The following is a 15,894-nucleotide window of genomic DNA, read 5'->3' on the forward strand; positions in this document are numbered from 1 at the left end:
CCCGATGTCTTAAGATAAGACTGCAGAGAATGAAACAGGCAGGGCATATAACAAGAACTGTTGGAAAAAGGCGTGTGAGGCAGATTGTGGAAGCTGAAGTGGAGGGTATCAGACCTTGAAGTAGACCAAGGCAATGATGGGAAGATAGTAGCAGGCAACCATTGATCCTTCTGGATCATGGTGTAGGCATGAGAGGTCAAGGGATAGGTGAAGATGTGACAAGGTTAAAGGAGATTGTGCAAGATAGGAGGCCATGGAAGACTCAGTTAAAGCAGTTATAAGCCCTTGAGTCCTATGAGACACGACAAAGAGTGAGAGAGTGTGCAGCCCCTCTGCTTGGGATTATCTGTCCTCTAAGCCAGTGGTCTCCAAACTTTTTTGATCGTGCACCCCATCAGTAAAAAATTTTTGAGCATGCACCCCCAATATATGTATATTTCTTTATAAATTATATACATGTACTACTATACTGATATATTATGTACATTATAAAACATACACAAAAATAGAAATAAAAAAGGATGAGATAAAGATGAAATAAAATAAATATAAATAGAAGTTCTAATATTTTCTTCCTGCACCCCAATGGATTGTCTTGCGCACCCCCTTGGGTGCACACACCCCACTTTGGAGACCACTGCTCTAGGCTAAGAACAGGCATTCAAAAAGTCCGAGCCTGAATTGATTCAACCTTTGCAGGTTAGTCTAACCTGCAGAGAGTGAACTGCTTTGCAAGTGGATAGATGTTCCACATATGCATGCAGTGGCTCAGGCCAGAAGCCCATAGGTGCTAGAGCAGCCCTCCCTTCCAACAGGAAAGCTGAGCTGGGGGGTGGGGGGAGGCATGGCTAGGCTTCCACAGGCCTGAGTTAGACTTAGGAGGGGTTTAAACCCCCACCTTGGCCTGCAAAGTTTGGAGAGTGTGGGAACAGGGAGTGCCTGCTGGTGGGGTGTGGGAGGGTGGGGAGGAGGAGAAGGGGAGAGCTGTGCCCTCCCCAGCAGCTCCCTGACATCTGGGAACAATCCTGGCACACAGGGCTGCCCAGCCCAAGAGGGGAACTCTTCCCCCTCCTCCCTCTCCCCCACCACTGCGGGGCGCGGAGGGAAGCTCTCTTCAGTGCTCAAGGGGCTCTTCACCCTCCTCCTATTTCCCCCCCTGCCAACATGGGGTGAGGGGAGGGGGGCACTTCAAGGCTGCTTGGCCCCAGAGGGGTACTTTTCCCCTTTCTTCTCCCCAGCTACTGAGGAGTGGGGAGAGGGGGATCCATGCAATGCTGCCCAGCCCCAGATGGGACCTCGCTCAGTCCAGGCCTAGGCAGCCACTTGGTGGGGCCAGGCTGGGCTGCAGGAGCACAGCCATCCCCAGCGGGTACAGCTCAGTGACAGGGAGGAAAGCGCAGCAAGGCAGCTGCTTCCCCTGTCAGCGAGCACAGCCTGGTGTGCGTGTCCAGCGGCTGCCAGGCAGTGGCTTATCCAGGCCCACTCGGATGTATCGTGGGCCTAGAGCCTGGCAGTCGCCCACCATGCAGAGCCTCTGAGCAGGGCTGGATAAGCCACTGCCCGGCTGGCAGCACATGTTGGCCTGTGCTCACTGACAGGGGAAGCAGCTGCCTGGCTGTACACACCTCTCCGTCACTGAGCTGCACATGCCAGGGGTGGCCCAGTCCCACCACGCAGCTGCCTTAGCCAGGGCTGAGTGAGACCAGGCTGGGCTGGGCTGCAGGGCTGGGGCCACCCCTGGCAGCTGCAGCTCTGTTAAAGCTGCTCCCTGTGACCTGGCTTGTGGGGAGCAGGGGAGGAGGAGGAGGAGGGGGAAGAGTTCCCCCCCAGCACTGAACAGAGCCCTCCCCCTCCCCGTGGGAGGGGGGGAGTGTCTCCTCTGGGGCTGTGGCTGGAAGTGTCCCCACTGGGGCCAGGGCCAGGCAGCCTGCACAGAGCCCCCCTCCCTGCACCTTGGAGGTGGAGGTGGGGGCAGAGGGAAGAGGAGATGAAAGAGTACCCCCCAGCATAGAACAGAGCCCCCCCCCCACTCCATGGGGGGGGTTGGGGAAGAGTCCTCATCTGGGGCCAGGTAGCCTTGCATGGAGCCCCCTCTCCCCACCCCTCAGTGGTGGGGGAAGAGCAGGGGGAGAGGGAAGGGAGGCTGTATGCAAGGCTGCCTGGCCTGGTCCCAGCTCCAGAGGGGGGACTCTTTCCCCTGCTACTTTTAGCTCAGGTTATGTGCCAATTGCTGGTTATGCTCAGGCTGAAATCCTGCTCCATAATATTGCCTCTTACTCCTCTCTCTCATAATTCCTCTCATAAATGGCTTTTGCTATGATATGGGCTACTAGATTAGGTAGATTTTGTTCAGTGTAAGTACGACAGATCTTACGTCTTTTATGTTCATTTTTAATGGATGAAAATGATATAGAATAAATTTGCATTTATAATTTTTCTGTGTTCATTAAAACTATTGAAAACATCTTGTTTTTAGAAGGGTACTGAGACAGAGTTTTGGATCTACTTTAATCAAAACCAGTCCAAGCTAGCACTGCATCTGATAGAGCATTCTCCACATTAGCAGAGAGATTAGCTACCCAGAATCATACTATGTTTATGTTACAGGACATCACTCTTTAAGTGGAACAATCCCACCCATAATTGAGGTGTTTGGTTCACTATCACATTCATTTTGATTTGTTTTTGCTTGAACTGGAGAGCCATTGATTTTCTCAATCTCCACAGAAACTGGTGATGTAAAAATGAGAACACCACTGCAAAACAATACATTTTACTCAGGGAAAAAAACATGAAGATTTTTCAAATTTGTTCACATTTCCTGTTTGCGAGTTTATGAAGATCTGGTTCTGTGTGTTTATTTTTTATGCAAAACATTTTACTGATGTTTAGCATTCAAAATAGTGTTCTCTTCACCCCATGCAAAAACTTCATGCCCTATTAACATCATTATTGTTTGCCAGGATAATAGAAATAACAATACGTTGGTTCAGAAGCAGAAAAATATCTTGCAAATATCAACTGGATTTAAGTTTGAGTAGAAAGCAGGGCTATCCAACTTCAAAGGCACACCATATGGGTCACATGCTATGGAGACATCTCACTAGGATCTTCTGCACTGCACAAACTGTGCCAGCTGTACATGGCATCCTCTTTTGAGGGAAAGGGAGGGCACAGAGTCCCCTTTCTGGGTTGCACCAAAGCTCTTACCACTGTTTGAGGGCTACAAAAAAGCCACAGCTGATTAACTTCCGGGATCATTCCTCAGAGAGAGAAAGGTTTATCTGGTGGATTAGCAGAGTCTGAATACCTTCTCCCTTAGTTGCTGAGAGTTAGTTTGTTAGATTCCTACAGCAAGCCTAAATGGAGATTCTCTTTGTTACAGTGACTAGCTTTTGTCATAGAATGGAGAGCAAGTCAGCAGCTGATGCCTGTGTCTGCCTCTGTATTGCTAGTAAGACCCTCCCAGATCCTACTTTCATTTAGGAAGATAGGGAAAGCTTCCAGGGAAATCCAAATTTCAATCTAAAATCAATCACTCAGTTCCAATTTTAACAAGAAATCACAGATTCATTAACTTCAATTAACATTTAAAGACATTTAAAATTTGCAAGGTTGCATGGGGCAGAAAAAACACAGTATCAACAAAGCTACTATGTAATTATCAACAGAAAATGAATATTCATTGAAGAGTCTAACTTTTCCTTTAGCCAACAAATACAAATCCTTTATTCCCAGCTCAACAGGGCCTGTAATTGATGCTGTAATGCATAAGTTTATGAACTGCGTATGCCAACCTTTGATTGCTCAGTGTTAACAATTGATCCTCCACGGTTTGTGTTGGTAACACTGATTTCTATGACTTGCTCAAAATAAGGCATCTCTTTGTGTTAGAAACAGGTTAATCTTTAGAAGAGAAAGAATGTGAGAACATTCATTTTCATGCAAAAAGGAGAACTAGGTGTTGCTGTTTCTTTCTTAATATCACTATGCAAAAAAAAATTCCAGATCCCCTGCTGAACAGCAGGCAAAAAACAAACCTCATTTAGAAATGAAAATACAAATATTCTGGCAGTCTTAGATGTAGAAGTATTATGTTAAGATGGATGTTATGGCTCAGTGAGTATTTTTCACAGAAAAAGCCTCCAAGGACTTATCTATACTGTGTCAGTGATGGGTCTTAAGGAGGACATGACCAACTACAACCTGCCCACCCAAGTATACTGATGCACTTGCAAGCCAGAAGGTTACCCAGAGGCTGCTCCAGACTCATTCCCAGTGCCTGCTTTCAGATCCACCAGAGACCAAGGGTTCTGCGACACAGTATAGACAATACCTTAGTATACCAGCAGCCCTACAGGGCTTTAGGGAGGACATTGGCCTGCTGCTTTGCTATGTAGCTGACTATATGTTAAAGATGTAACTTATGGACTCTATAATCATTTCTAAAGTGTCATTCTAATTATAAGATTCATCTATCATTTCCATGGTAGCATAATGTTACCTGATTTTCCTAAAAGGCAATAAAAAGGTGTTCACATACATTTAAACACATACACAATTACAATTTAAATAATGAATCTACTTTTCCCGATTTGAAACTTAACACATTCTTCCTCTTAGCCACAAAGCATGATAGCAAGGTATGAATTATCACACAAGTAGAAACAGAAAATACCAGCTAAAAGAAAATCTTTATGTGATATCCATGCTATGAAGGGATTTGCAGACTGGCACTTATTTTACCTAAGTCCATCTTGGTGTTTACCCCGTCTCTTTTGAAGTAGCACAAACAACAGCATTATTCTTGTTGAAGGATTTACCCCACTCTGATTCTGTTGATGAAAAGAAGCAATGAAGCCAAGTTCTGGCTGATTATAATCAAGCAAGGATTTTACACACAACAGGGAGCTAAAAGGAAGCAAAATTTACATACTTCATGAATCTTGGGGCTCAACTATTAAAAATGAGTAATTGCATTCTCCTGTTAATGGTATAAACATAGACGCACCTGTCACAGCCTGCTGGCTTGCCTGCAGCTCCTGTGCCAAAACCTTGTAACTAATAAAGCGAATCCCCTTTTATCCCTGCTCCAAGAATCTAGCAAGGATGCTGATTTTGTTCTCAGCATTTCAGGGGTAAGTTATGCTGACTCTGTTACTCCACCCCATATACCACTTCCACAACTACGATGCAGATTTCACTACACTTTGAGAATGCTTGCCAAAAGGTGCAGACCCCAATTTCGTAGCTGAGATCCATCTCTGTGTACATCAGTTTGATTCCAGCCCTACTATACTCTGATCTACAAAACTGAGAAACAGAGGAATTTAGGAGTATGCACACCTAATAAACATGGCAGTAACTTGGATGAAGCCTTGAGGTCCCGATCCTGCAAACTCTCTCCACATGAACCTGCCACTGAAGTCATGGTGAAAAGCTGAGGAGAGTGTGCCAGCTATTGGCCAAAAGTCCCTCACTTGCCAATTATGTATCTTGTCAACATTTTGGGGGAAATAAAACTACTTAAATTTTATAAATATTGCGGACAGATTGAAGTAGAAGCTTTGGGAGCACAGAAGTCTAATTTTTCCCTTTTATCTATGTGCCATATTTACTTAGATCCAAGAAGAGGTTCTCCCTGCCATTTAACATGGGTAAAAAAGCCCCTTATCTAGGATTGGAGTGAGAGACAGTGGGAGAACAGGCAGCTGCTGTGGTACAGTTCTGCTACATCTCTACATACACCACATTACAATTTCTGGAACCAAAACACTATTTACAGTCACTATTTACAGCAACCTTGCACCATCAAAATAAAAAGCATACAAGATACATAAAATAAATAACACAAAACATAAATAAATAAAACATCATTCAGTAAGTAATCTAACTTTGTCCCAACCCTGCTTTTGGTTCACTAAAAGACATCATTCCCCCAAATCCTTGCTTCTTCATTAAACAAAGCATTCTATTAACAATACCCAGCAATAGTCAGAGAACATATACAAACCACACCCTTCCTGCCTTCCAGTCTCACCTTAGGATATAAACAGATGTCACCAAAGTGAAGCAAGTCAGCTGTAGTGGGGTGCATCTTGCCACAGCTGATCCATTTTATTGGGAGAAACACAGGTCTCCCATTGTCTTGCATCATGTTCTAGGCCCCAGTACAGACAATTGGTGACATGTTCCCCTCTCTGCCCCATGCTGGATCCCACACTGACCCATGCCTCACATACACAGGCACAGGTCTGTGCAGATCCAGTGCAGATGTGGAGGGCAGCACAGGAGCTAGGGAATTCTCAATGACTTGTGCTTTTTGTATGAAGCATGGGTCTGCTTGGATCCCAACATGGAGGCACAGGGTGCTAGAAATTCTCCAGCTGCTGTGTCATGCTGCTCCTCTGTTCTGTAACCCCTGCGTCACACGGAGGCATGGGTCAGTGCAGGTCCCCTGTGGGGTAGCATGGACACCTGGGAGCCAGAATATCCCTGATGCTCCTGTGCTTCCATGCTGGGACTCACCCCACTTAATGCTTCACACAGGTCAGTGCAGGGTGGTATGGCAGCCATGGAATCCCCTGGTGCCCTGTGCCTCCACACCAGGACCTGTGCATACCCATGCCTCCCTGTGAAGCATGTGTCAGCAGTTTCCCCACTTACCCAGACATGGCCCTGGGATCCCCATGTTTGAGATGCATATGGGTAAGCATGGAAACCCTGACTTTCATCCTTACCCAGATACATCCTCAGAGATCCTCAAGGTGTATCTGGGTACACAGGGAAACTGTCTTTCCCTGCTTACCCAGATGTGCCCTTGGAGATCCCAGGGTTGTGTCTCAGTAAATGAGGAAAGTTGAGTAGGTGCTTCATTGCCTCTTTTCATCAACCTAATCAGAGTGGGATAAATCCTTTGACATAAATAATGCTGTTGTTTGTGCTAGTTCAGAGGAGACTTGGTAAACGCCAAGATGGACTGAGAGAAAATAAGTGCCAGTCTGTAAATGCTGTCATAATATGGATATCACATAAAGCTTTTCTTTTAGATGGTATTTCCTATTTCCACTTGTGTGATAATTCATACCATTGCAGTCACGTTGTGTGGCTAACAAAAAGAATGCAGAAAGAATGTGTTAAACTTCAAACAGAAAAAACTTTGGGCTTGAGAGGCCCAGTTCTGCCTGGCAATTCCTGGGATGCCACGATCAGGTCTCTCAAGCCTGCAGAAAGGGCACTAGAGTACAGGAAGCTTCAGATTGCTCACACTTTTCCATCATAAGCAAATAGATGTCCTCCACAATAAAGCAACACAAATTATTACTACCTTTTTTTGTGACCACAAATTTGGGCATTTGTGGTGCAACAAAAAGTAGGGATGTTTGTTTGCTTTCACTTTGTGCTGCCATAGAAAAATTGATGGTGTCACAGAGGTGACCAAAGACAACTTCAGGACTGTACTTATTTCTTTACCCAATCTCCGGTCTTGTGCTGTTGTTCTAAAGCAGGGGTGGGCAAAATATGGCAGCCCAAGCTGTGCTGCATGCAGCTGGTCCCACCACCTTCAGGTGTGCAGTAGGACCAGGGCAGCATGGCACCAGGTTCCACTTCCCAGCAGCCTTCTGGCTGCCACTGCTAATATCATAGCCACCACTGGACCCAGCCCCACTGCCAGGCATCCCGGCCTGTCTGCCATGTAACCACCACCGGGGCGCTGCATGGAGCAGGTGGGTGGGGTCTCTATGGAGACTGGATCAGGAACCACTTTGGCAGGGCGCACTTGTCTGAGTCAACGGGACGGGGCCACAAGCAGGTAGGGAGTGGCAGGACTGGAATTGGTAGGCAGGCCTGGAGCAGAGCTACTATTTGCTGCCCATATGTCCTTGCAATGGGCTCCCATTCCACAAGCAGAGGCTTGCTGGGAGAGGATCATGGCTTTGCCCCAAGCCCCATCTCTGTGCTGTCACCACCCTTCAATCCCTGTCCTGGTCCTGGTCCTGGTCCCAGCCCCATCCTCCTGTCCCGGTCCCAGATGTTGCTCCCCACCTGCCCTCAACCCCATTCCATCCACCCAGCCTAGTGCACCCTCCCTGTGTGCAGGTCAGTTTCCATGGAGATCCTAGGGCTGGAGCTGGGTGCAGGAGCACTGGGCAGTGACAGCTCAAGGTTCAAGGAGTTTTGGTGACGTGTTGCAGAAGAAGCGGGGGGGGAGGGGGGGTTGCTGACCCAGCCCACAACAGCTCACCAAAACTCCCTCCATCCCAAATAATTGCCCACCCCTGTTCTAAAGTCAGGCAAGCTCCACAGAGGTCTCTATTAGGCCTGTGTGAGTAGGCAGCTATTCAATCTGGCTTCAGATCCAGCTGCTTCAGATGCCAGTGATCCAATCTGGAGCTTCGGATCAGTTTCCCGCTTTGATCCATCCGAAGCGGCTCCAAAGCTTTGGAGCTGCCTCGGAGATCCAGCTATAGGATATAATGGGGAATTAATGAAATATCTATAACTTTGTTGTTTTTCCAAAGTCTGTGGTTTTGTAGATGTTAATCCTTGCTAATTAACTCATTAATGTTAATGAGTTAATTAGCAAGGTTTAACACCTACAAAACCACAGACTAAGGAGAGGAAATAATCAATACAGACAATCAACTGCCCCAAGACAGACACAGTCTGTCACAAGCACCCATGGCACGAGTTTTGCTTGTCTGCAGCTTGAGGTACAGCTCCCCCCAAACCCCTGCACCGATCTTCTTGAAACCTGGCAGGCTTTGTGGCCTCATCAGGAGCTACCATGCCTGCAGTTTTCACCCCCCTGTGGTGTAACACATACATGTGGCATGAGTTTTGTGTTCAAGAATTTGGGGCGGAGTTTCCCCAAAACCCCTGCACCTATCTTCTTGAAACTTGGCAGGCTTCATGCTTTCGACAGAGGCTACCATCTCTGCAAGTGTCATCCAAATGAGACAAAAAACAAAGTTATAGATATTTCATTGATTCCCCATTATCCCCTATGGCCAGATCTCCGAGGTGGCTCCGAAGCTTTTCCAAAGCGGTTTGGAAGGTCTGAACCACTATGGAAAGCCTAATGAAGCCAGTGCTTCAATCTGGACATGCTTCTTTGGATCCAAAGCATGGTCCAAAGCCTCGCACAGCCCTAGTATCTATAAAATAATTTCATTATGTTTCTGATCAGCCAGCAGATGTCACTAATGAAATGAGCTCTCTGGTGGACAGCTGTTTGCAGAAGGGCTGATGTACATTCACTGGAAACACAGAAGGAAGATATAGTACAACTTGCATGTTAAGAAGAATAAGCTAAACTATAAGAATTAAAGGAAGTCAGTGACATTAATTAATATTAGGCAGTGTCGTTTTCAGGGGGACATGGTGGGAGAGTGGCTACCATGTTTTGCTACAGCTCTCGAAGAGTGAATTCAAGCCACTTTCTGGACTCGTGACAAAGGCTGCTCCCAGGGGACCCAGCAGCAAATTGAATTTGGAGTGGTAGGAAAACTCATCACTCCTTTGTCTGCGTTGGCCACAGAAAGCAGTGTTCTTTAACCATGGCAGTTCTATGGGTTTGCCAGACCCATGTGGACCTTTGGCATTATTGATTGTATGCATCTCACACATGGCCACTGCTAAGTAAACACAACTGCCCTGCATGCCTGATGGGATGTGAAGCCTGGTGGTATTGACACTACTGTCTTGCCAAAGGAAGCCATTTACCAGGGCAGGGTGGCTTTCATTTGTGCCAGGAGCCTTACATGGGGATGAAGTCACTCACTGCAAATGTTAGCCAAGGTGAAGAAATTTAGTGAGAGCAAAACTGGCTCTTACTGTTGAGTGGTAAGTGTCACTTGCTTAAATAGGAGTTTACACAGGTGCCTACATATGGTTATCTTAGCAATCTTGGGCCAGCATTTTATTTAAGAATATAAAAACAGCTGAGCTACCCATTTACATTTCTGCAGGGATTTTATTCCTTCATGTATCTCTAATGTTCGTTTAATTGTACATGTTTATTGCTAATAAAATTATTTAAAACATGTATGAGATTATAAAAATATCTTTAAAGACATGTTCATATTCAGGGGGTGCATCTACACATGCTATTAATACACAGCAATAAATTCTAGCACATATCCGAGCACCATGTTTGAACATGCACCTAGGATTACAGCATGTTGAGCGAAGTCAGAGCAGCCCAGCTGGCAGGGGATCGGGGGTTGGGGGGGCGTCAGCCTTCCAGCCCAGGGCTGCTCTGACCTGGCTCAGAGTGCTGTAGAGCAGCTGGCTGGGGCATGAGGTTGCTGTAATGTAGGGCCAGCTGGCAGGGAGCCCCTCCACTGAAGTACCCTAGTGCCTCAGTCAGCTGTGGTAGCATCTACACATGTGTTTCTGTGTACTAAAATACTCCACCACAGGACAGTACTTGTATTTACAAGTACTAACCTGACCTGGAGTTTATTAGTTTGCTGCAGCTTAATAGGACCACACATGTAGATGCTGAGATGTTTACTGTGGAGCTAATTAGTCAGCTCTACAGTAAACAGCTTGTGTAGATGTGCCCAGTTTTACATAGAAAATAATGATAATCTGATCTAATACACCATTTACAATATTTGCTTCACATGAAAGTAAAACGTGTCTGATTTCTACAGAGTTAAATATGGTTTATGATGTAAATGATGCAAAGCTTAACAATCCTCAGTAAACTTAGCCCACTACCTCCACAAAAGGTGAGGGGAGCTAAGTTTCAGCTTTTCTTGGCATAAACCATAGCCAATTGCCTCAAGATGGACAATCTGTGAAGTAGGCTGGAGTCAGACAAAGCTTCCACAACCACTTTTGCACTGAGTGGGGAAGAAACGGAGCAATACAGACCAAAAGCAAGATGAGTAACACCAACTGAAATGTAAGCGCGGCCATGGCAGCTAAGTGCACTGATGCCACACTCGCCAGTAGAGGTCCATGCATTCCAAATGGAAGTATAATCTCCTTTGTTTCCAGCTACGATATGGACAAGGAGCTATGGTGGAACAGGGAAGGATGTAATACTAATTACAGTGTATGTTAGTTCTAGCTCTTAACCACTAGGATGTCCCAACAAAATGCATTGTTTTAATGTCACTCTATCAAATGTACGCATGGGGCCAGACAAGCTTGTGATAGGAGATCTTGCAGGGATTGGATGAAGCTGATAAAATGACCAGAAAGTTAAGGAAAATGAAGCATCAACAAACGTAACCTTTTTGTCATGTTTTTGTTACTATTGTTATAGCATGTGTGTTGAAAAGGAGGAAGCAATGGGGTGTAGCTATGACCAGCCTTTTTCTTAGTCAAATTTACAAAGGCTAGATATTTCCTTTTCCAAAAGCCTTGTGAAACACGGTGATACATTGGCAGCCTCAAAATCTGCTTTCACTTTGTACTTATGTTTTACCCTGCTTTTGTTTAAAAAACAGAATTTCCAATGTGTTACTTTGTAATGTAACGGATCGGGTGTCATTTTGGTTTGTGGTCACGGATTCATCCAAAAATGCAACAACTGTTCCCAGAGGCGAGGTTGAGGCAGCCATAAGGTATAGTAATTTCTTCTCTATATTACTCTCCCATTCTAATCAGAGGCCTAATTAATGTGGATCTGTATATCTTATAGCATATGAACTAATAGTTTTTACCTTTTAATGATATAAATCAGTTTATTATATGAATCAATTATATGAATTTATCATTTAACATTGTAGGTTTTAATCATACCATGGGGTTGATACTATTTTCCTTTGTGCATATGAGATGAAAAGGAGTTTTATCTGTATGAAGGGAGCAGCCTCTTAGCACTCTTGAAATGTGTGAGCCTTTGAAAATAGCCTTTAAAAATATAGTGGATTCTCAGAAATCTAAACACTTCACAGAGGTCTACATATAAACCAGTGTTGACCATGTCCTTCACATCTGCCTCAACCAACTTACTCAGAATCAGCTAAGGGTCTTCTTCAGGGGATTTTGTACTTTTATGAAAAAGGCTCATTCTTTCAATACTGGGTGTTCACACTGCAGTCAGCCCAAGAACACCTAGCTGCATATCTTACTGGTACTCACATTTTTTTTACTTCAGATCTTTCTAGGAAACCTATCCCTGTCATAGCTGAGCACTGTTTGTACAAGTTGTTCTGTTTTCTTATTAAATATTATGTTCTGAAACCAGTACAATAATATTGTGAGGTTGCATAATTAGAGGGGAAAAACAGGTTATTTGGCCTCAGCAGTTTGCTGTCTGCATAAGGACTTTACAAGGGTGACTCCCAGAAGCAGAGTTACCCCCACATGTTTCTGCAATAATAGATCTCTTTGTTTTTAAACTTGCTGTACTTTGTCTTTAAATCTCATGTTATCTTTATAGAGTTGTAATACCTAATTCCCGATGAATGAGTATGCATTCTTCGGGAAAGATTAATTTTTAAGCTTATGAGCAGATTAAGCTATTTCCTACAGAGATACCAAACAACTTCATTACATTAGTGGCGCAAGAAGATTATTTATTCACTGACGTTTTCTAAGAGTGCTGGAATGCACTTTTGAATGCATTAATTTCTGTTATTCTTGAAACAACCAGTTGCATAAGCTGATTTATTTTAAGTCTTTAATATTCACTGTTTGTCACCAAAATTGCATTGTATTATGGCCTCTTAGATTTTAACTGTTGTCTCTCATCAAATAAATAAAAATACAACATTTAAAAAATGGTTTACATTTTTACCACTAAATTGAGACAAAAAATAAAATGCTCCCTGGACTGAGTATTCCAACAAGCAACTTCTTGGCTTATAGGATTCCAAATCTAATTCTTCTTCTTCCTATTGATTGTATATATTATATTGACACCTACAAAATTTAGTTGCATACCAGGTTACCATACTATTAGATACTGTACAAACAAAGAACACAGAAAATAATGGTCCCCCTGAGCTATCTTAACTACAGTAAGAATCACATGATGAGTTATAAGCTTGAATATTATACTTATCTTCACATATGCAACATACATGCACAGATATTTGCCTGTATATACCTAAGCACATAATAGTGTGATTCATGATCAATAACTTCATGTTGAGGTCTGCTCATGACCATCAATTAATACCGGCAAGGCAGAAAATTTGTCATCAAATTTCACCATCTGATATATTGTACAACATATGGTTCTCAACTAAAGGGGAAATCCTCACTTTCCAAAAACATTCAAGAACTCAATGTTTAGGGAATAGGCAATGTTATGACTTACGAGATCTTACAATTTGCAAAAAAAGCCACACACATTTTACAGGTCCATATATACATATTTATTCCTGATAAACACTTGCTCTATTATAAAAAAAAATAGCAATTTGAAATATTCCCACAAGTTGGTATACAAGAAAGTATTACAGAGAAGACTAACTTGCCCTAAAGATACATTTTAGAAAATACATTTTCTAAAATAAAGAATTTAACTACATAATTCCTCCCATGCTTGGAACTGACAAGTTTTAAGCATGGGAGGAGGAAGAAGGAGAAGAGCAGAGTATGGACTCTGGACTTCATAAAAGCAGACTTTGACTCACTTGGGGAACTCATGGGTAGGGTCCCTTGGGTGGCCAGTCTGAGGGGGAGAGGAGTCCAAGAGAGTTAGTTGTACTTTAAAGAAACCTTACTGAGAGTGCAGGAACAAACCACCCTAACGTGCAGGGATACTAGCAAGAATGTCAGAAGACCACCTTGGCTTAGGAGAAAACTCTTCAGTAAGCTAAAACATAGAAAGGAAGCTTATAAGAAGTGGAAACGTGGACAAAAAGCTAGGGAGGAATATTGCTTGGGCATGTAGGGATGAAATCAGGAAGGCCAAAGAGCAGCTGGAGTTGCAGCTAGCAAGGGATGTGAAGGGTAACAAGAAGGGTTTCTACAAATATTTCAGCAGCAAGAAGAGGATCAGGGATAGTGTGGGTCCTTTACTAAATGGTAGAGGCAACCTTGTGGCAGAGGATGACTAAAAGACTGATGTACTCAATGACTTTTTCATTTCAGTTATCACAGGCAAGGTCAGCTCTTAGACTACTGCTCCCAGTAGCACAGTTTGGGGAAGAGATGAGCAGCCAACAGTGGCAAAAGAACAGGTTAGGGCCTATTTAGAAAAGATGGGTGTGCACAAGTCCATGGGGCCGGGTGAGATGCACCTGAGGGTTCTGAGGGAGTTGGCTGATGTGACTGCTAAGCTGCTGGCCATCATGTTTGAAAACTCATGGTAATTGGGAGAGGTCCCGGATGATTGGAAAAGGGCAAATATGAGGCCCATCTTTAAGAATGGGAAGAAGGAGAATCTGGAGAATGACAGACCCATCAGCCTTATCTCAGTCCCTGGAAAAATCATGGAGCAGGTCATCAAGGAATCCATTTCTGAGCACTTGGAAGAGAAGAAGGTGATTAGGAACAGTCAGCATGGATTCACCAAGGGCAAGTCATGCCTGACCAACCTGATTGCTCTCTATAATGAAATGAATGGCTCTGTAGATGCAGGAAGACCAGTGTATACTTCCAAAAGGAAGTACTAAATCACAGTGCACTAACAACATCCATAGTGACACAGGTAGACACGCCCAATAAGGAGCAGTGGACTCAAGTTGCAGCAAGGGAAGTTTAGGTTGAACATTAACCTAAGGATGTGGGCAGTGGGGTCCCCCAGGGCTCGGTCCTCGGGCCCGCACTGTTCAACATCTTCATCAGTGACTTGGATGAGGGGGTAGAAAGCACCCTGTTCAAGTTTGCTGATGACACTAAGATGTGGGGGGATGTGGGTGCACTAGAAGGGTGCAATAGGCTACAAGCTGACCTTGACAGGTTGCAACGGTGGGCGGATGAGAATAGGATGGGGTTTAACACTGATAAGTGCAAGGTGTTGCACATGGGGAGGAAGAACCGGCACCACACTTACAGGTTGGGGAACTCCCCTCTTGCCAGCACGGAGATGGAAAAGGATCTTGGAGTCGTCATTGACTCCACGATGAACATGGGCCGGCAGTGTGGGGAGGCAGTCAAGAAGGCCAACCGTACCCTGTCATGCATCCACAGATGCATCTCGAGCAGGTCCAGGGAGGTGATCCTCCCCCTCTATGCGGCACTGGTCAGGCCGCAGCTGGAGTACTGCGTCCAGTTCTGGGCGCCACACTTCAAGAGGGACGCGGACGATATGGAAAGAGTCCAGAGGAGGGCCACTCGTATGATCAGGGGTCAGCAGGGCAGGCCTTATGAGGAGAGGCTACGGGACCTGAACCTGTTTAGCCTCCACAAGAGAAGGTTAAGGGGGGACCTTGTGGCCTGCTACAAACTGGTCAGGGGGGATCAGCAGGTATTGGGGGAGTCCCTGTTCCCCCGTGCGCTGCCAGGAGTGACCAGGAATAACGGTCACAAACTGGCGGAGGGTAAGTTTAGATTAGCTATTAGGAGGCGCTACTTCACAGTCAGGGCGGCTAGGGCCTGGAACCGGCTTCCAGGGGAAGTGGTGCAGGCTCCTAGCCTGGGGATTTTTAAAAGGAAGTTAGATGAGCACCTTGCCGGGGTCATCTGACCCCGGTGCTCTTTCCTGCTAAGGCAGGGGGTCGGACTAGATGATCTACCTAGGTCCCTTCCGACTCTAGCTACTATGAAACTATGAAACTATTAGGAAAAATTTTCAGTAGAAGGGTGGGGAAGCACTGGAATTGGTTACGTAGAAATGTGGTGGAATCTCCGTCCTTGGGGATGATTGTTGGGGACAAACCATGGCTGGGGTGATCTAGTTGGGGATGGTCAGGAGGTTGGACTGACTGACCTCCTGAGGTCCCTTCTAACTCTAATTTTGTATGATTCTAAGTTCCTTAG

The 15,894-nt window shown here is 44.9% G+C and overlaps 1 protein-coding gene across 1 annotated transcript in view; it reads left to right on the plus strand.

Moving 5' to 3' along the window:
• Nucleotides 1-15,894, plus strand: part of CLTRN (collectrin, amino acid transport regulator) — a 38,246-nt gene that overhangs the window by 13,741 nt on the left and 8,611 nt on the right. Inside the window, exon 4 of the mRNA XM_090063213.1 lies at nt 11,466-11,582. Coding sequence (XP_089919339.1) covers nt 11,466-11,582 — 117 coding nt within the window. The remainder of the gene's footprint in view (nt 1-11,465; nt 11,583-15,894) is intronic.

This window comes from Crocodylus siamensis, chromosome 1, assembly GCF_052110815.1.
Source record: "Crocodylus siamensis isolate JL-2025a chromosome 1, ASM5211081v1, whole genome shotgun sequence".
Taxonomy (NCBI): Eukaryota; Metazoa; Chordata; order Crocodylia; family Crocodylidae; genus Crocodylus; species Crocodylus siamensis.